This window comes from Acomys minous (genome assembly GCF_964271855.1).
Source record: "Acomys minous genome assembly, chromosome: 8".
Taxonomy (NCBI): domain Eukaryota; kingdom Metazoa; phylum Chordata; class Mammalia; order Rodentia; family Muridae; genus Acomys; species Acomys minous.
In genome coordinates, this window is record NC_140489.1 from 10,813,914 (window position 1) to 10,834,251 (window position 20,338).

The following is a 20,338-nucleotide window of genomic DNA, read 5'->3' on the forward strand; positions in this document are numbered from 1 at the left end:
GGACAGCCTGGGCACGGGACAATCAGATCTCTCCTCAAATCCCAGCCTCCGCTGAGCTCATCTCAGTACCCCTGCTAAGGTAGGTCCAAGGGCTGTGGGTCAACAGTGATGTCCCCAGGATCTCTGTGAGCCTTGTGCCTGGTAGCCCCTCTGGAGAGTTCCTTTTGGGCCCCTTCTCCTGGTGTGTGAATCTGGGAAAGAGGCCAACACTCTGGTTGGGGGTCACTAGTAGAGTGCCCTGAGAAAGTGACACTAGGCCTGGGAATAGCCCTGCCAACTACAGGCACCAGAGGAGGCTATGGCTGAGAACGCTGCCCACCTGCCCAGCTAGGTCTTTTTTCCTGCCTCCTGCCATCCAGTCCCACTGGAGTAGGCCAATCCTGTCCCCAGCACAACTCCAACTCTAGGGCGGACAGCACAACTCTAGGGCAGACAGGCTAGTTTTCTCACAGGCACGCATACTGGCTGGGACACACAAAACCGGCAGAAATAATTTTCCTGCCCAGTGGAGTGAAGAAAATTGGTGGCCGCCTCGGAGCTCCTGTTTTCAACAAGGGCAGCCTGCTCATGTCCCGGCAGCTGTGGCCCTGCTGCCACCTTGCGTCCCGGTGGGGAGTCCGTGCTTGGCACAATGGTTCTGTCCAGTGTCTGAGTCTCCTGTCCATGTGACCCCTGCCTAGGACTGCAGATTCTTCTTGCAGGGGTGAATCTTGCTCAGGCTCTACCCGTTCACTGTGCAGCGCACAAAGGCGATGGCCAGTCCAAAGGTGACCCGAGGACACTCAGAGAGAACAGAAGGGTACCTAAGGTCTCCCAGGGCTCAGGCCAGAGGTCTGGGCAGTGGCTATGTGGGGCACGCCCAGGCTAGCCCTGACTACCTGCCCTGGGTGGGAATGGAAGACAGCAAGGACATTAAGAATCCAACACGCCAACAAGGGGCCACGCCCTTGCTGGGAGAAGACTATATGAAAGTATTAGAAGTTGGAATGGAAAAGCAAGCATCTTAGGACCAGAAGCTGGGGATCTGGCCAGCGCTGAGGCCATTCCCAGAGCTACTGGAGCTTTCTTTGTTGTAATGCTGCCTCTTGTTTGAGCAGGGTACAGTAAGCACACCTGTGGGTGCATGGGGAGTGTGGGGCACCCTGCGAGTGCTGAGAGGTGCCTGTAGTGCCTGAGGTGGGCTGCCCCTGGGGAACCAGGATCCTTGCTGTGTGGCAGAAGGCACAACCCCGTGACAGTCTTGGGTACGCAGTGAGTGGTCAGGAAGGAGGAGAGGGGACCATGGGAGAACTGAGGTCTCATTGAGCCAGATGCTTCCTGGGGGGGTCTTCCTGTGACTGTGCAAGCCCAGCAAGCACACTGCTGGGGAAGCAGCCCACCCTCTGTTTCCTAGATGGCCCAAGCATGGGGACAGTTATGGAACCCTAGAGTCCAGACATCTCGGAAACTGATGAGGGTTGGGGCTGAAACTGAGGACAAAGGTCTCTGCCACACGTGGTAGTGTCCCCCAAGCTCAGCCAACTCCATCCCTTCTCCCCCCCACCCCCAGCTGAAAACAGGCCTTCTCTACGAAGCCCGCTGGGTGGCTGTACTCTGCCGCTCTGAGTGCAAAGGCCCCAGGCTTTTTTGAGGGTACTCTTCAGGGTGGCACCCTAGGCTTTCCTCTACCTGGGGGAGGGTCCTGAAGAAGGTCAGACATGGATGAGGGCATTGGCCCAGATGGAACCATGTGCTCAAATTCCCAATCAGCTTTCTCCTTGCTAGTGGACTACAGAAAGGACAAGCTTCAGTTGCACCATCTGCAAAGGGGTTCAGTACCACCCCACCCATTGAGCATGGCAGAGACAGGGACCCATAGCCAGGGACAGCTTTCCTCCTGCCTCTCCACCATTAGTGAAAGGAGGAGGAGGCCTGGTGGGGGAGGGGTGGAACAAGACCTTGGGAACAGCTCTAGAAGGCTGACCGAAGCCTTCCCAGGCAAGCCTGGCCTGAGTCTGCAGACTTCCTGTGTATGGCAGGCAGGAGCCACTGGCCCCTCCCCCCCCCCCCCAACCATCTGTGCGTTGGCAGCAGAAGAGGCAGAGCAGAGGAGAACAGCGTTCTAGCTTCATCTGAGCAGGGCCCATCTCTAGGGAAAGGCTACCGCCCAGGGCAGGAAATGCAGACAGAACTCAGTTCCACGGACTACATCTGTATTCTGAGTTTCTCCCTTCAGGCCTTTTGGGGGTGTCTATCGGGGGCTGGCTGGGCCCTTCCACTTCTGTCAGGACCTCAGAGATGAGGAGTGGTGGTTCTCTCTACTCAGCATAAAGCAACCCAGGTCCCCAGAGCAAACAGCATGTCCAGGGAGAGTGAAAAGTTAACCTGAGCTGTCCACCATGGGCCAGAGCTGCCTTCTTGTCACAACTGTGGGCCATGCTCTTAGAGTCAATAAGGGTACCCTGAGGTTCACTTGCATTCCCCTTCTGTACTAGTTACCCAATAATGTTCCTGAGGCTGGAGGTGGGGGGGGGGCGGGGGCTAACTTCTACTTCCTTGGCTGCCTGCTCCTTCTGGAGACTCAGTATTACTGCCTTCTCTCTTGCTTTGCCATCAGGCACCTTCTCTCTGCACTGTCACAGTGCCTGAACGCACCAGCTACTCCCCCAATTAAAGGAGAAAGAAGCTGCAATGTACGCAACTCACTAGATGGGGAGGTGGATGGTGGGAACAGCCCTGTGACAGCATGGATGTACTCACTGCCCCTGGACTTAAATGTGATTGAAATGGTAACTCTTAGCACGTATACTTCACTACAGTACAAAATCAACATACAAGTGGTATTCACTGGTAGTCCCCTCTTATCTGCCCTGTGCTTGGGAACCATTAACACACATGAACCACTGAGCCCGCGGGTTCTGGGAGAAGCCAAGGGCAGGCTCTGTTATCTCTTTCCCTCACTCCAGATCCTTCCTGGCCCCAAGTGTCTTGCGCTTTATATGCTGGCCACTGCTGGACTGGAGAGATGTCCCCAGGGGTCCCTTGGTGTTCTCAGGACTTATGCTGGCCTCCACCATGCTCCTAAGTGGTTGGGACCATCCGAGTCACTATGTCAGAGTGCCTTGCCCAAGACATGGATCAGTCAAGTCCTGGGCTCTACTGGGGACAAGGAGAGGGATGCTCCACCTCAGCCGCAGTGGCCCTCCTTAAGTCATTATCCCTTTCTGATTACTTCTTGGAAAGAGGAAAGCCCCTCCACCATCACAGGGCTCCCAAATACCGAGTTACAGGTCAGGCTCAGAAGAAGGCGGCAGGGCTGCAACAGTTTCAGGAGTCCCCTACTCTGGAGGCCAACCACTAGCAGAAGCCTGGAAAGGGCTACACCCTTGGGAGCCACTTTTCTCATCTGTAAACTGCAAACTCCCTGAGGGCAGGCACCTCTCTTTCACTGCCAAATCAATCCCTGGGGACCTGAGCAGGGCTCACCGGTACACAGCAGGTGCCTACTAAATGCTAAAGGGCCCCAGCAGGTTGACCCAAGCCATGGCCTGGACACACTGCATTGCGCCCCGCATTCCTCCATTCATGCCCGCCGCCATTCATGCGCGCGGGACTCATTCACCCCGCGCGCCGCCATTCCGCGCCCTATGCGCCCCGCGCCCACCACGTGCGCCCAGCCCGGCGCGGCGCGGGGAAGCGCCGGAGCAGCCGCGGCTGCGCGGGGCCGGGGCTGGCGGGGAGCCGGGCCGGGGGCGGGGGGCGGGCGCTCCCTGCGGGAAGCGGGGCGCTGGGGAGCCCCGGCCGCGGGCTCGGGCGCGCAGAGCCGGGGCCATGTGGACGGGCGGCCGGCGGCCCGGCCGGCTTCGCCGGGCGGTGAGTACCCGAGAGGCGGGCGAGCAGGGCGCGAGGCGGGGCGGGGCGGCGGGCACCACGCCGGGGCGGTCCCTGCGCGCGCCCGCGGCGGCCCTGGGTGGCGCTGGGGCCCGGGGCCCTCGCGCGGGGCGGGGCGGCCGGGCCTCCGCGGCTGCTGTGCGCGTGCGGCCTGAAGACTTGCGGAAGGCGGGTGTGGGGGACCCGGCTGAGCCCACCCCGCTGGTGGGGTGGCTGTAGAGAGGCCGCAGAGGCGGAAGGAGACTGGAGAGGGGCTGGTTCCCGAGCGTGGGCCGCGCGTGGGCCCGCACAAGCCTCGGGCACCTTCATCTTAGGCGGCCCTAGCAGGCCTCCCCATTGACAGGCGAGGAAACTGAGGCTGGGAAGGCAGGGCCTAGGCCCAGAGCCGCTCTGCAGGTGCTGACCTGCTCACTGAGCCCCAGCACGTTGGCTGGGAATTTCTGCCCCTAGCATTTCCGCTTCCTGCCTGATTTAGAGGTGTTTCCTTCCTCGTGTGTGCCCACCCCATCCGAATGAGGTTCCTTTGGGGCAGGAGCTGTGTGGGCGACATCCCAGAATCTCCTGAGCAAGCAGGATGGGAGCTGGAGAGGCCCCCTTGGAGCAAGGGCTGGCAGCAGGAGAAGGGCACCATGCAAGTGTGCAGCCCTGGTGGCCAGGGTTGGTCCACCAGTACAGTCCCTGGACTAGAACCTTCGGCGTGCATGGGTGGGCATCATCTTCATGGACTTCCTTATCCTGAGGTCCCAAGACCCCGTCCCCTGGAGGCCATGGGATGGTCTCTTTTGCCCTCTGGGCCTCAGTTGGCCAGTGGCTCCTCCACTGGCCAGGAGCAAGTGGTCTTTGCTACTCACACGGCTAGGCTATGAGAAGGTCTCTAGGAGGAAGCCCCTTAGCCACTGTGGTGTGTCTGGGCAGCCCACTAGGGCAAGTGGCCGTTGGGGGCGGCTCTGCCTGGCATCTGTGACAAGCAGGGCGGGGAGGCAGCAGCAGGGCCTGGCAGCCTCCTGCAAACCCTTAATTTTCTCACAACTCACTATAATCAGGGCGGCTCTGAAAAGCAAGAGCACTGGCAGATGCAGGCGCGGGGCAAGGGGCTGCTGCAGAGCACAGGGACCCTCCCAAGTGACTGTCTCACATTTGTGGATTCCTGTGGACTGTTCTGTGTGACAAAACCTGGAACTGCTGGCACCTGGGAAGTGAAGTGGGGAGGCAGGGCTGCTGGGGGCCATGGCCTGTTAGAGCTTCCTGTAGGCTAGAGGGCCAGTGAGGGACCCACAAAGGCTAAGTGCAGAATTCAGTCTGAGGCAATCCAGGGACTTTCCAGTTATTTATAGTCTCTCTCTCTGTGTCTCTGTGTCTCTGTGTCTCTGTGTCTCTGTGTCTGTCTCTCTCTGTCTGTGTCTCTCTCTCTCTCTCTCTCTCTCTCTCTCTCTCTCTCTCTCTCTCTCTCTCTCTCTCTCTCTCTCTCTCTCTCTCTCTCTCCTTGAGCATCTGGTTGGCCTGCAGTGCCTGCCATTCATAGAATACTGACTGTGTACTGGGTAGCACCATCAGCACTATCCCCATAGCAGCACCCCAAGGATGGATGGATGGATAAGTGAATGGATGGACGGGATGGGGAGGGAATGACAGCAGTTGGTCAACAGGACTTGAAGACAGCCCTCATGAGTTCCCCACAGCTCACAGGAGAAGGCCCACAGGCTAAATTGGACGAGATGAAGTTAGCAGTGGGTTAGAGAAGCAAGGCTTGCAGGGAGGAGCGAGAAGGCGCGAGTCTAAGAACCACACAAAGAAGCATCTTGCAGAAATGCACATAGGCCAGGGAATCCATGCACAGGGCTCTGATGTTCAGTATCCTAAGCTCACTGTGTTGGTCCATGGTTGCCCCAGGAACCCCTCTCAGCTCCCATCCTGCCTCAGAGCTGGTCATGGGACTGGTGGATAACTTTGGACAGGATCTGAAGTCTTAGGTTGCAGTTTCTGTTCTGCCACTGATTTGCTGTGTGGCCTCATGCAAGGCCCCAGATGTCTGTAGAGCTCAGTGTCAGAGGTCAAGCACCCGGCACAACATGAAGAGTTGATGTGTGCATGCCCAGACCTACATGTTATCCACTGTCACCATGGGTCCCAGCAGGTGACTAGCAGCTGACAGCTGGACAGCATTGTTCCTGCTGGATCAGCCGTAGGAATGGACAGATGAGTGAATACGTTGGGGCACTCTCTGTTCACCTTACATAATTTCCTTGGACACACACTGTCACTTAGCCTTCAGTTCACAGTCGACTGAGAGATATAGGCCCTAGCCAGTGTCTCAGGGAAATGGGAAGGTATGTCTATGACTTGCTAGTTAAGAAGTGGCCAACAGGGGCTGGAGAGATGGCTCAGTGCTTAAGAACACTGTCTGCTATTCCAGAGGTCCTGAGTTCAATTCCCAGCAACCACATGGTAGCTCATAACCATCTATAATGTGATCTGATACTCTCCCTTTGGTCTGCAGATGTACACGCAGGCAAAGCACTGTATACGTAATAATAAATAAATAAATCTTTAAAAAAAGAAGAAGAAGAAGAAGAAGAAAAAGAAGAAGAAGAAGAAGCCAGCAATGAGCCTCAAAGGGTATCGTCTGCAGGAAAACAGCAGATACCCAGCCCTAGGGTGAGCTAGTGCGCTAGGTTGTGTCATCTCAACAAGCTTTGGACCAAGTTGAGAGATGGGTGAGGGAGACAAGTAAGGAGACCCTAGATGATGCCACTGGTGGTGAATGTCAGGGTGGAGCGGAAGGGAAATGATGCAGATGGGTGGGCGGTGGTATACTGATGGGAGTATGGAGCAAGGCAGACCAGGACCCACCAGGTACACCAGTGGGATGCGGGAGAGGTGGATGGGTAGGAGGAAAGCGTGAGGGTTATAAGAGGAAAGGATGGGTGGAAGAGTTGATCTGGAGAGAAGACCAGATGGATAGAAGGAAATATTGATGACTGGAGGCCCAGGAGGCCCAAGTGCAAAGTGAGTGGGTTTCTGTTCTTGGGTCACGATGGATGAATGGATGGGGGGGGGCTGCATAGATGTCAAGGGATATCTCGGTGAAGATACGGGTATCCGTGCATGGTTGTAGACATGGTTGTGTGAATACGTGGATTAGTGAGTGAGTGCCGGGGTAGGTACGGCCTTGAATGCCTTTAGCATAATGGAGGCCAAGTTAGGTGGTGGTGGAGATTCAAGAAGAGCAGTGAGAGTGGATAGCATATAGGCCTGGGCGTGGAAGGGCAGGTCTGTGCACAAATGTGCACACATCAACCCATGAAGGCAAGTCACAGGAATGGTACATGGTTGAGCGGGTGGCCAATAGATTCAGGAATGACACTGAATAATGGATGGATAAATGCCTGTCAGCAGATGGCAGGTGCAGACCTGAAAGGATGAGTGAATCCTTACAGGACCTGTGGGTGGAAGGCAGTCGGTACCCTGAGTAGGTGGAGCCATCAGGCCGTGCCCTCTGGGTGCCCCCTAATCTCTTTGCTTCAGAGAAAGATAACCAACGTAGTAGGGCTGGAGGAGGGTCAGATCCTCATGCCTCATGCTGAGTCCTCCTGATGGGTTTTTGGGGTGAGGAGCAACTCAAATCAGCGGCCCCTGTGTTCATCCCACCGAGGAATGAGCGCCTCTGTGAATGAATTTAGGGAACTGTGCAGCAGCCATGATGCTCCATGCAAAGGTGAGCAGCCTGCCTGACAGTCACACAGGGGAGGGGACCCTGAGGAAGGTCTGGGTGGCCTGAGCTCACTGCCTTTCTGAGAAATGAGCGATGGTACAATTCTGGGTGGACAAAAGCCACAGAGCAGGTAGGAGGTGTCGGGCTCTGATAGCCAAGAGCTGGGGCTGTCCCGGATGATCCCTGGGCTATCAGAAGGAAACTAGTGTCCAGGGCTGGGGGGGAGCTCAAAGTTGTCTCGGTGAGAGGGGGGGCAGCATGGTGCAAATTTGGTGCTTGGAGAAGAATGTGGGAAGGAAGCTGTGGACTTTGGGGTGCTAGCCCCGTACATGGTCTATGGTGGCCATGTGAGGCTGTGGTTTCTGGGGTGCTAGCTCTGTACCTGGTCTATGGTGGCCATGTGAGGCTGTGGTTTCTAGGGTGTTAACTCTGTACCTGATCTATGGTGGTCACGTGAGGCTGTGGTTTCTGGGGTGCTAACTCTGTACCTGTTCTATGGTGCCTGCGTGAGGCTGTGGTTTCTGGGGTGCTAGCTCTGTACCTGGTCTATGGTGGCTGCGTGAGGCTTTGGTTTCTGGGGTGCTAACTCTGTACCTGGTCTATGGTGGTCATATGAGGCTGTGGACTCTGGGGTGCTAGCTCTGTACCTGTTGTATGGTGGCCACGTGAGGCTGTGGTTTCTGGGGTGCTAACTCTGTACCTGGTCTATGGTGGCCACGTGAGGCTGTGGTTTCTGGGGTGCTAACTCTGTACCTGGTCTATGGTGGCCACATGAGGCTGTGGTTTCTGGGGTGCTAACTCTGTACCTGGTCTATGGTGGTCACGTGAGGCTGTGGTTTCTGGGGTGCTAACTCTGTACCTGGTCTATGGTGGCCACGTGAGGCTGTGGTTTCTGGGGTGCTAACTCTGTACCTGGTCTATGGTGGCCACGTGAGGCTGTGGTTTCTGGGGTGCTAACTCTGTACCTGGTCTATGGTGGCCACATGAGGCTGTGGTTTCTGGGGTGCTAACTCTGTACCTGGTCCATAGTGGCCACGTGAGGCTGTGGTTTCTGGGGTGCCAGCTCTGTACCTGGCCTATGGTGGCCACATGAGGCTGTGGTTTCTGGGGTGCTAACTCTGTACCTGGTCTATGGTGGTCACGTGAGGCTGTGGTTTCTGGGGTGCTAACTCTGTACCTGGTCTATGGTGGTCACGTGAGGCTGTGGTTTCTGGGGTGCTAACTCTGTACCTGGTCTATGGTGGCCACGTGAGGCTGTGTTTTCTGGGGTGCTAACTCTGTACCTGGTCTATGGTGGTCACGTGAGGCTGTGTTTTCTGGGGTGTTAACTCTGTACCTGGTCTATGGTGGCCACGTGAGGCTGTGTTTTCTGGGGTGCTAACTCTGTACCTGGTCTATGGTGGCCACGTGAGGCTGTGTTTTCTGGGGTGCTAGCTCTGTACCTGGCCTATGGTGGCTGCGTGAGGCTGTGTTTTCTGGGGTGTTAACTCCGTACCTGGTCTATGGTGGTCACCTGAGGCTGTGGTTTCTGGGGTGCTAGCTCTGTACCTGTTGTATGGTGGCTACGTGAGGCTGTGGTTTCTGGGGTGCTAGCTCTGTACCTGGTCTATGGTGGCCACGTGGGGCTGTAGACTCTGATATGGTAACTCTGTACCTGGTCTATGGTGGCCACGTGAGGGTGTGGTTTCTGGGGTGCTAACTCTGTACCTGGTCTATGGTGGCCACGTTAGGCTGTAGACTCTGATATGCTAGCTCTGTACCTGGCCTATGGTGGCCACATGAGGCTGTGGACCCTGGGGTGCTAGCTCTGTACCTGGTCTATGATGGACCATGTATATTTCCCAGTAACCCTGCCCCACCTAAGTTCTTCCTCTGGATACAGAGTGGCTGCCCCTAGCTTGGAGAATTGTGAGAACAAGATGTCTTGGATTCTCGGGCTTACCACTTGCCTGTAGGTGGGGCCTTGGGAGCCACAAGCAGCACCTGCCTCTTTGAGAAGCTACTTTAGCTGTGAGCTGAGGTACACTGTGCTACCATGGGGATAACAGACTCACCAGTGGGATAGTGGGCTATGAAGAGGTCAGGAGGTGGGCATACAGTCCAAGAGCAGGGATCCCCTCTTGAGATCATAACCCAGGCTACCAAGAGACCATCAGGCCCAGACTGCTGGTTGTGATGGCCAGCAGCATCCTCAGGGCTGAGAGCCAGTGGGTTGTTATGACAACAGAAGCTAGTCTGATGTGCCTGGAACTCAGGAATAGGCTCAAAGGACCTGCTGGCCGGTGGCTCCAGGCCCTCTGGGGACCACGTAGGTAGTGCCACAGACAAATGAGAAGCCCTGCCAATGAACCCCAAGTCCTGCTGGGACCCCTGCCCACTCTATTCCCTACTGCTTTGTCCAGCCAGCCAGCCTGAGCATAGTTAGATAAGGGAGTACCCCCAAGGTCTGATGGGCCATTGAGAGCTATTACCTTGCATCCCCCAGTTCAAGGGGTCTCTTCTGTCAGGCAATGAGGTAGAGATGGAAGGATGTTGGGAATTACAGGGGAGGCTGTCAGGGGTTGTGACAGGAACACTGGTTCTTCCAGGGAGATTCTTCATCCAAATTCCAGCCCACAGTAGCCTCATACCAGGTTGGGATGATACTTGTGAGCCAACGTCTGAACCTGTACATCTTTCACTCCACCCAGCCATCCACTGACCCATCCATTCATCTGTTCCCCTGCACACCCCTCCGTGTAGTCATCTACCCATTCGCCCACCCATGCATTCATCCATCCACCCATCCACACACTCCTCCACACACCCAGCCATCTTTCCACCCACCCACCCATCCACTCACAACCTTACACACCCATCCACTCACAACCTTACACACCCATCCACTCACAACCTTACACACCCATCCATCTATCCACTCATCTCCCCACCCGTCCATCCGCCCATTCATTTGTTCACCTATTCATCAATTAATCTATCCATTACTAATCTACCCACCCGCCCATTATACACCTGTCTGCTCACTCCCTTACACACGGATCCACCTACTCTTCATTCATTCATTCACCTATGCGTTCACCCATTACTCTATGTGCCCGTTCGTTCATCCATATACTCACTTTCTTACACACCCATCTCCCTACCTACCCAGCCATCTGTCTACCACCCATCCACTAACCCAGCCACCCATTCATCCACCTACTTATTCATTAGTCTTCATTCGTCTATTATCTACCCACCTATCCATTCATCTCCCTACCCATTTGCCCATCTATCTATCCATCCCACATCCATCCACCCACCCACCCATTCATTCATTCATTCATTCATTCGCCTACTTATTCATTAGTCTATCCATCTACCCACCTATCCATTCATGTCCCTACCCATTTACCTATCTATCCACCCACCCACCCATCTATCCATCCATATACCCGTCCATCCGTCATCCATCCATCCATAGACCCACCCATACACCCACCCACTCACTCATTCACCTATTTATTCATTAGTCTATCCATCTACCCACCTATCCATTCATGTCCCTACCCATTTACTTATCTATCTATCCACCCACCCACCCACCCACCCACCCATCTATCCATCCATATACCCGTCCATCCATCATCCATCCATCCATAGACCCACCCATACATCCACCCACTCACTCACCCACCCACTCACTCACCCACCCACCCACCCACCCACCCATCCATAGCCACACTAAAAATGTGTTATGTGTCAAGTGTACTGCAGAGAGCTGGTGTTCACGTGAGGGCCACAGAGACTAAGCAGATGACTGCTGGGGGCCATGTCATGAGAAAGGCATTGCTATGAAAAAAAGACTGTGGCAGGCATATCTGATCTAATTGTGGGGACAGCAGGGGAAAAACCATTTAACTGGGACTCTACAGGTTAGTTAAGAGTTAGATGAGGATGAGAAGGCAAGCACAGTAGTTGCAAAGACCCCTGGGCCACACAGGGCTTGGCATATTCAAGAACTAGACACCTTCCTCTGGGGCTACGGAGGGAAGGTCCTGGGACTTCAGAGTTCTGCAAGCTTCGTGGACACGTGACATTATCGAGCCACCTAGGCTGGGATTTCCAAAGCTGGTCCTTCCACATGTGGGAGGCAGGTGGCCACAGGGCTGCAGGTGACACTTGGTGGCACCTTGAGCCTGGAAAGTGATGATGGAGACGGTGGGGAGGTGGTCGGGGTGGCTCAGAGCTGGTTTCCATGTTCCCACATCGGGCAGCCGAGCCCTCGGTGGTGCTGCTGCACGCCGAATCCTGCAGACATTTGGCTGGCTGTCGTGGGTTTCAGGGGGGTAATCTAGCAGCTCCCAAAATTCTGGGCTCCTTGGGGCTCGCCCTGCAGTGTCTCAGCAGGCTTCCAGGTGCACGGTGTGAACAGGCAGTGCCAAGGTAGTAGTGGAGGCTGCCAGCTGGCTGAGGGCCTGGGGCTGCCACAAGCTTTAGTTTCCTTTGAAGCTCCGGGGTGGCACAGTTACACCACTTTGCTGCCTCATGGCACTACCCCTGTCGCTGCACCTGGGCCGGCACTATAGGTCCCTGCTCCAGAGTTGGCAGCCACCACCTCCCACCTCATCCCTATGTATCTCAATTGTACATAGCACCTAGCAACCAAGACCGAAGTAACTATGACTTAAGCAGGACCGGAAGGAGGTGCAGGGACACTGTGAGGAACCAGCGTTCAGCAGGGATGGAGTTTTGTTTTGTCCTTCTGTTCCTCTTAGATTCTTTGCGTGTGGCCTTTGCCACAAGTGTGCTTCATGGTGCGGTGTGGCTGCCACCGCTCCAGCTAGAGACTGAAGCAAGAGGGTGTAGGGGTGGGAGCCCGGAGGGCACGCGAGAGCTGCCTGCTCTGTGTTAAAGAGCTCCCTAACTGATGCACCCAGCATTTGTTTTTATATTTCCCTCGCTGCAAGGGAACCTGGGAAGTGTCAGCTTTTAGTTGGCTATCTTGCGTCTCAGATGAAAATGCAGGCGCACATGTGCTCACCGATTCAGCTAGGCTATCTGGCCAGAGAGCTCCCGGCATCCTCCTGCCTCCAACCATCCGGTTCTGGAGTAGCAGACGTGCAGTGCCACCCTCACTTTCATGTGGCTTCTTTGGGTTTGAACTCAGGTCCTGATGTTTGCCCTCTACCCACTGAGCCATTTCCCTGGCTCTGAGTGTGGCCTCTTAGAAGAGCAGAGGTACCAGGAGCCCCTGTGATCTGCTCTGATTGGTGTTTTCCCTGCGCTTGTACTGAGTGGTGGCTGTGACAGCTGTCTGTCCTTCTGTCCCCTGTGCCTAGCTCCAGTCATAGCAGCCCCTATCTGCCCACTGGGCAGAGCTGAGGACATGACCTTCTCTCTCTGGCATCAAGCCCCAAAGCTCACATTTAATGACAATCAATTTGAGGGGGGTGGGGCCACCACGTGCTGGCATTGGGTCAGTGGGTAGGAGGGCATTGGCTAGTCATTGTGGCCTGACCCGGGAGGACATGAGCGATCAGCCTGTGGAGACAGATGAGGAAAGGCATGACGCTGGACCGCCTGAGAAGGATGCTTACTGGAGCCAGCTCCCAGGCCCGAAGCCCTGACCCTCCCAGCCCTGGACAGATAGGTTCCAGCTCCCTCCTGCCGTCCAGGGCAGAAGCCCACATGAGGGAGATACATAGCCACATGCAGAGCTCCAGCACAGACCCAGGCCTAGAAAGCACTGTATCCCACCAAAACTGGAAAGCAGGCCTCTGCCAGGCTAGGGCACTGAGGTCCCCAGGCTCTCCCTCCTCAGAAGAATCCCCTAGCTCAGGCTACAAGGTTGCTGGGGGATCCCTTGCCCGCTTGAGCCGCCAGCGGGAGGCCAGGCTGCCTTTCTCTAGGTTCCTGGATGAGGTCACTGTGCGGGTGCTGGATCCACTGACCCTGGAGGGCTTCAGGGGCTCCCAAAACCACAGCCAGAAGCTGTCTCCAGGTGAGCACGAGGCAGTTCAGGAACCCCAGGCTAGAGCCACAGCCTCGGAGGAGAAGGATCTGGCTCAGAGCACCTGGCATTCCTTGGAGGCCACAGGCGTCAAGGGCCTTGGCGTGGGCAGCAGCAAGCAGGGAGATCCAGCTGGTTCCCCGAGCCTGGACCGGGTGAGTCCCCATCCTGTCCCCCAGCCCCCAGCCTGAACTGGGTGAGTCCCCATCCTGTCCCCCAGTCCCCAGCCTGGACCGGGTAAGTCCCCATCCTGTCCCCACAACCCCCAGCCTGAGCATGAGGCTGTTCCCCAATCTGACCCCGTCATTATACTATTTTACATGATTAGTATGAGAGAAGACCAAAGCATGCATCACTAAGGTTAAAGCGGAGATTCTGGCTCCAGAAGAGCAGCCTGGCTCTGGACTCTGAGTAGATAATACCGGTAACAGTGGCAGCAGCATTGTTGATCTACCAAGCCTTCCTGGCTCACCACAGGCTCCTAAAGATGGCCTATGTGCAGAGCACAGTGCTCATCGTGTAGTCCTGACCCCTTCTCTGCCGACTCAGCAAAGTGCTATAGCGGCCAGGTCTCAGGAGAGGTCTGCAAGCCTATCGGCTCCCCCTGCTCTAAGCTCCCGCCTGGACTGCCTTACTCTACAGTCCTCAATGTATAGGGAAGGACACTGCAGGACCCAGCTACAAGTGAGGCTCCAAACTGCCCTCATAGCCTCCAAGTGGCCTGCCTCCAGGGCCAGTCCTGGGACGCGGCACGGAGTTCTGCTTCTTAGAGGTCCCCTGAGCCCCCAGGGTCCACCAGGGCCAGCTGCCTGCTGTGTGACCAGATGGGTCATCCTGCCTTTCTAGACCTCCGTTTTCCCAGCAGTGAATGAGTCCTGGTCATCTCCCATCTCCTCCATAGAGTGCTAATAGTCAGGGACCCCCTCTGTCTGCAGCCCTGGGCTCTGTCTCTCTGTGTCTTTGTCTCTCCCTGTGCCTCTGTGTCTGTGTCTGTCTCTCTCTCTGTGTCTCTCTCTGTCTCTCTGTCTCTGTCTCTCTGTCTCTGTCTCTGTCTCTGTCTCTGTCTCTCTCTCTCTCTCTCTCTCTCTCTCTCTCTCTCTGTGTGTGTGTGTGTGTGTGTGTGTGTGTGTGTGTGTACTCCCCTCCCATCAAGCCTGAGAGAAGTTGTTAGTTGTTTATAACACCCTCACCCCCTAGGCCCCCCTCCCCCGCCGCCTCTGGAAGGCTTTGTCCCAAGGCTCCATTATAACCTTGGTGGGGGTGGGGGTGGGGGTGAGGGGGTGGGGGGGGTGGGAGGTGGGAGGTGGATCTGTTAGACCAGGAGTGCATGATGGGGTGAGACCAGCCTGAAAACCCATCTGTGACAGCCAGGGCCTGGCCTTCAGCAGCTCCTCTGGGGAGGCAGTGGACGGCTGGGATGTGGTGCTGGGTTTTAGTCCTGCCTCTGTCCTGTCTGCATGAATGGCCACAGGTAGATGAATGAGAGGAGTCAGTGTGACAGGTCACAGGAGATGCTAGCTGCTGCAGACCCTGAGGCTCACTCGTAATGTGGCACAAGTGACCAGATAGCTCAAAGTTTTTTGAGAGCCAAAGAGTCCAAAAGAAATCAAGGTGGGATTGTGACAATGTGCTTGATGTGGCGTGATGCTGACCAAGTGGCTCCCTGTGAGTTTGGCAACTGCCTCCCTCTCAGGGCCCCCGGGTGCCACCGAGGGGCAGCTGCTTCATGCTCCCAGCTCCTACCATGTGGGGATGTGGGATGGAGCCGCTAGATCTTCCAAATTCTTCAGCAGAAGCCAAAAATATGGATTTTAAAATGTAAAGTCTTCCAAATTTTAAATGTTGGCTCAAACATTAAAAAAAAAAAAAAAAAGAACGAAAGAAAGAAACCTCAAACAGGCCAAATACAACATGCTAGCAGGCCAGATTTAGCCTGGTAGGCCAGTTTGCAGGCACAGGCCTTGGTGACAAATGTAGTGGGGTTGCAAGGGGATCCCTGTGAGCCCACTGAGCCCAGAAAAGCCCAGGGAGGCAGGATCTACTGAACCCGAAGAAGGATGGCCTGCCCCCCTCCTGGGCCAGCGCCAAGCCATGCTAACTTGCTAGGCAGCCCTGGATGGGCGGCGGTCTCCTTGCCCCCATCAGCTGAGGTTGCCATGGGGACCCTACAACACAACGTCCTCGGGAGGGGCCAGGGGGTTGCCTAGGGATGCTAGATCCTATCCTCAATTCTCCCATGACCCAGCCATGGCACAAAGATGACTCTCCCACCCTACCCCGACCCCACCCCGCCACCCCCACCCAGACAGCCCTATGCTTCCTGTTTGCTTCTGGTCATGATGGAGCCTACGGGTGCTGTCCTGGTTCCTGTGACCTCTATTGGCTATACTGACCAGTGTCAGGGCATAAATGCCACTTCTGGTCGGCCACTCCTGGAGCTGCACTTCCTGGCCCTGGTCCACACCGACTCCAGGTTCCCATGTCTCCATCGGTGCCTCCTGTCACTGACTGTGTCGGCAGCGTCAGACCCCCATCCTCACTCATCTGTACCATCTCTAGCCAGCCTGTGCCCGAGAGCCTTTCCACCTCTACCTGGCACATGCCAGGCCCGATGCAGGACCTTCAGCTAGACCCTTGGGAGTGTGCTCAGCTGGGGTAGACACTGCCTTCCCCCCAACAGCGGGCCGCAGCCTCCCAGCTCCGTGTTTGTTGAATGAATGCACGAATCCCAGGAGCAAAGTGAGATCCCGTGGGAAGGAGTCCTCTCCAAATAGCAATACAAAGGCTGGCTCTCTGGAGTAGGCACCCTTTGCAGCCCGGTCCTCAGGAAAGCCTCTTCCGCAGGGGCACTTGTTGCTCACAGCATCCTCTGGAGGATTTTTCCACCCCTCCTTCCTAGATGAGGCACAGAGCCTTGGGGGGGGGCAGGGGGGTGAGCAGGGGAGAGCCTCCTCTGAGGTCTGAGATCACACAAGAGAACTGCCCCACCCCCCCCACCCCCGTGTTTCCCCCCCCCCCACACACACACACCCCGCACTGCAGTCAGTAAGGGGTAGGTCCTGCCCATCCCCCACAGGTTCAGGCTGTTTCCTCAGCTCCTGTTAGGGTAGAAGTGAAAGAGAAACAGCCAAGGAAAGAAAGGCAAGGATAGACTCAGGTCTCAAGGCAAGTCCAGAGCCCAGGCTCCATGCAGGCAGGCCCTTCCAGCAGCCTGACTTGCTCCTTTGAGGTGACTTTAGTATGTGCCTAGGCTGTGTGTGGAGCTGGAACCGCTCATAGCTTCACAGAGCAGAGCTATTCACTGAGTACGCAGGGCCCAGGCCTCCAGCAGTCAGAGACGGACTTCAGTGGGGGTCAGGGAGGGCATGTGCCTCTGACAGTAGGACTGGATCAAAGCACCTTCATTTACACAGACTGTCCTTACCTGTGCGTTGGAATGCCACCTTGCCCTGGCCACAGTGGCACAGTAACCAGTGTGAGGGCCCTACACTGCCTGGGTAGCCAGAGGCAAAGGCATCAGCTGGGAAGAGGTCTGGGCATAGCATTCTAGAAGTGCAAAGGTCCTGAGACAGGAAACAGGGTGGCCCGTGTGGGGAAGGGTGGGGCCACTGCTAGGCAGGATTCCAGTCCTTACCAAGATACAGCACAAGGGATTTGCAAGCCATTGTGCCTACTAAGAGACACAGGGAGGGTGCCAGGTCAAGGGAAGCCTCTGGGCCTCTGTCATTTTGCACTTGTCTTAATGTGAATTTTGCAGGAAATAAAGATGCAAGCAACAGGGACAAGGTGGTCCACCCTGGTCGCAGGGAGCCCAGCCTGAGGCTCAGGACACGGGATAGAATGGGCACACTTGGGAGGCATCACAGGCCCTGCAGGCGGTGGCAAGTGCCTGAGGAAGAGAGGCATGTCTGTCCGCAAATGGCGGTGACAGAAAGCAGAGGTCCCCTGGACCACTGGTCCCAACCTCCACCTTCCTCTGTAGATGCTTCCCCGGGTCTGAGAGGTTAGTGAAGGCGACCACAAGACTTGGAATACACTCAGACAACAACCGTGTCCCCGGAGGTCCAGCTTCGGGGGTGGGGGCGTCCGGGGAAAGGGGGTTCCCAGTTCCTGAAACACCATGCCGGGTGGCTCCTCCTCCACCAGGCCAGACTGCTGCGGATGCGACTGGCAAAGATGAAAGCCTAGCTGGAACTAAACCCAGTAGCCACCTCGATCCTCCCTGCGAGGGAGACTGTAAAGGCCAGGGCCATGCTGACCCACCGGTCAGAGGAGGATCAAAGCCAGGGGCCAGAATCTGCAACAGCTAAGGAAAGGGCAGAGGCTTCAATCCCATTGTCTCATGCCCTGCCTCCACCCCCACCGCCAGCCACAGAGCTACCCACCACCTTCCTCCTTGCCTCTGTCCCAGTCCCTTGGGAAGTGGGGGTTTCCCAGAAGGACCTTCTAGAAGAGCCGAAATAGTCAATGTAAATAATTGATGCAAGCTTTTTAAAATTAAATTTTAATACATTCTTATTAATTCCAGACAAATGCCCTGGCAGGTCATTCACTGTGAGTGATTGAGGAGGCCCAAGACAGATGAGGGATGGCCCCTGCCTTTGGGTGGAAGAGGCCTCTTAAGAATGGCGTCCAAACCTGAACAAGGCCTGTCAGCTTGAGGGCCTGGCTTCTTGTAGATCCAGGGCCTGGTGGCTGAAAGGAGCTACCGCCCTTGGCTGGGGGCAAGTGGCTTTCTTTAAGATGGACCCTAGACTTGGGGTGGAGGTGTGCCCCCAGATTAGCCCCTGGAGAGCCCGCTGTCCTCCTTTGCGCTCCTCCCCAGTGGTAAAATCCCGTCAGCCACCGAGTGAGTGGGGAGCAATTGGTGGATGGATGGGTAGATGAACACTTGGATTGGGGGGGGTTGGTTTCATCCTGGCTGGCTCTGACCCTGCAAGTGGACGGCTCCTCCCACCCTGCGCTGGCTGGCTCGAGGAGGCCAAGACTGCTGGGTGCTGGGTGTCCTGGGGAGATCCGGGGCTCCTGCTGGAAACTCACAGCCAGCCAAGGGAAGGCTGGAGAAGCCGTCCTTTGGTGCCATAGGACCCAGGCATGCACTGTCCGTGTTTATTGAGCTCCTGCTATATGCTGGGACCCAATGCAGGAGATGAGCGCTGTCATGGGGACTCGGAAAGGTGGGCCTGGGGAAGAGGGGCGCTGGGGGCGGGGGTCGTGCTGGTATGCGCCAAACTCTAACTAGAGAACTGTACTTCTGCAGGATTACTCGTAGAAGGGGGTCTGGGCTCGTGCTTTTTGTAAACTTTTATTAAAGTGTGAGGGGAGGGAAGCCCACCGGGCGCCCCAGGGGTCCTTTCTCTAACCCAGCCCCTCTGCTGCCCGCCAGAGCTGGAGGGCAGCAGAGCGCGCCTAGCCGAGCTCCTCCTGCCTTCCCTCCTCCTGATTCCAAGCGAGGAAACTGAGGCTGGGGGAGCGCAGGGAGGCCTGCTCTGGCGCTGGGGAAGTTGTTGGCCGAGCCTAACCGAGGCTCCGAGGCCGGGCTGCGCCCTCGCTCGGCGGGGCGGTGGGGGAGGCGGTGTGGGGCCCGGACCGAGCGGAGCGCGCTCCCGGCGGACGCGGCGGCGGCGCCCATCGCGAGGGTCCGGGATGGGCAGCCATCAGTCTTCCCAGGTCTGTGGCGTCGTCCCAGGGTTCAGACTCCAGCACAGCCTTTCGCAGGAGGGCGGGGGCAGCCCCGGGGCGGCCTCGGCCGAGCGCAGGAGAGCCCGTTGCGCGCAGGAAGTGCGATCCCGCTCGGGCCGCTCTCTGTCCCCGGGGTTCGTTGGAACCCGCAGGGTTAACAGGGGCTAGTGGGTCCCGGACGAGCGGAGGGGCTGTCCAGCTCTGAGGAACTGCACGCTGCGCGCGGGCGGGTCTGCGCCAGCAGCCAAGAGCCCCACCGGAGAACCGGGCGCGCCGGGGTTAATCCCTCAGGCCCAGGAGAGGGGGCAGGCCCCGAACCCCGGGATCGGAGGGCTGCAGGGTCCCAGACAGAAGCGAGAGTGCCAGACGTCCGATGCCGTTCCCCTCGGGCTGCGTGAGCGCCGGCCGGGTGCGAGGTTCCAACACTCTCTAGCGACTCGGCGCTCCTGCGCTGCCGGGCTCGGGAGGGACAGAGGAGGGAGGGAACGGGGCAGCAGGGGTTAACGGCGGGCTGGGGAGCGGCGGGGGCCATAGCCGCCCGAGAGTCGACGGGCACGGCGGGGCCCCTCCACTGGCGATGGCGCTAGCCGCCCGGGCCGCTGCACCTCTCGTCCCCGACCGGTCTCCGGCTCGGCCCGGGGGGCGTAACTCGGCAGCGGCCCGGGCCGGCTCACCTGTTACACGGCCGCGGCCCGGCGCGCCCACTGAGGCACGGGGGTGCGGGCTAGGGCGTGTGCGGGGCTGCCCACGGAACGGGCCAGCGGGGCGCCCTGCTGCGCGCTGACCCTCTCCTTTGCTCTCCGCAGGCCTCTGCCGCAGACATGGAGAAACTCAGGTGAGTGCCGCGGGCGGGCTGGGGGTGAGGGCGAGGGAGGACTGGGGGCTCAGCGGGGCCCGGTGGGCGCGGGGTGGGAGCGGGTAGCGGGCTGGGGGGCGCGGCTGGGCGCGGGGCAGCGCACGGGGCTCGGGACAGCGGCGACAGGGGCGTCATCCCGGGCCAGTCCCCGAGGCCCTCGCGCGCTCGTCCCCTGGGACCCCGGGACCCCGACCCGGGGTCCCAGCCGTTGCGCCGACAGTTGTCG

The 20,338-nt window shown here is 57.5% G+C and overlaps 1 protein-coding gene across 16 annotated transcripts in view; it reads left to right on the forward strand.

Moving 5' to 3' along the window:
* Positions 1 to 3,741: 3,741 nt before the first annotated feature.
* Positions 3,742 to 20,338, forward strand: part of BEGAIN (brain enriched guanylate kinase associated) — a 37,197-nt gene continuing 20,600 nt past the window's right edge. For 5 of the 16 annotated variants that reach the window (XM_084792449.1, XM_084792456.1, XM_084792452.1 and 2 more), the window contains exons 1-2: positions 3,742 to 3,852; positions 20,063 to 20,091. In XM_084792449.1, coding sequence (XP_084648575.1) covers positions 3,811 to 3,852; positions 20,063 to 20,091 — 71 coding nt within the window. In that variant the 5' untranslated portion in view covers positions 3,742 to 3,810. Of the gene's footprint in view, positions 3,853 to 18,649; positions 18,752 to 19,130; positions 19,245 to 19,313; positions 19,666 to 19,878; positions 19,966 to 20,062; positions 20,092 to 20,338 lie in introns of those variants that run through there. The other 11 variants (XM_084792442.1, XM_084792448.1, XM_084792443.1 and 8 more) reach the window with 10 other exon arrangements.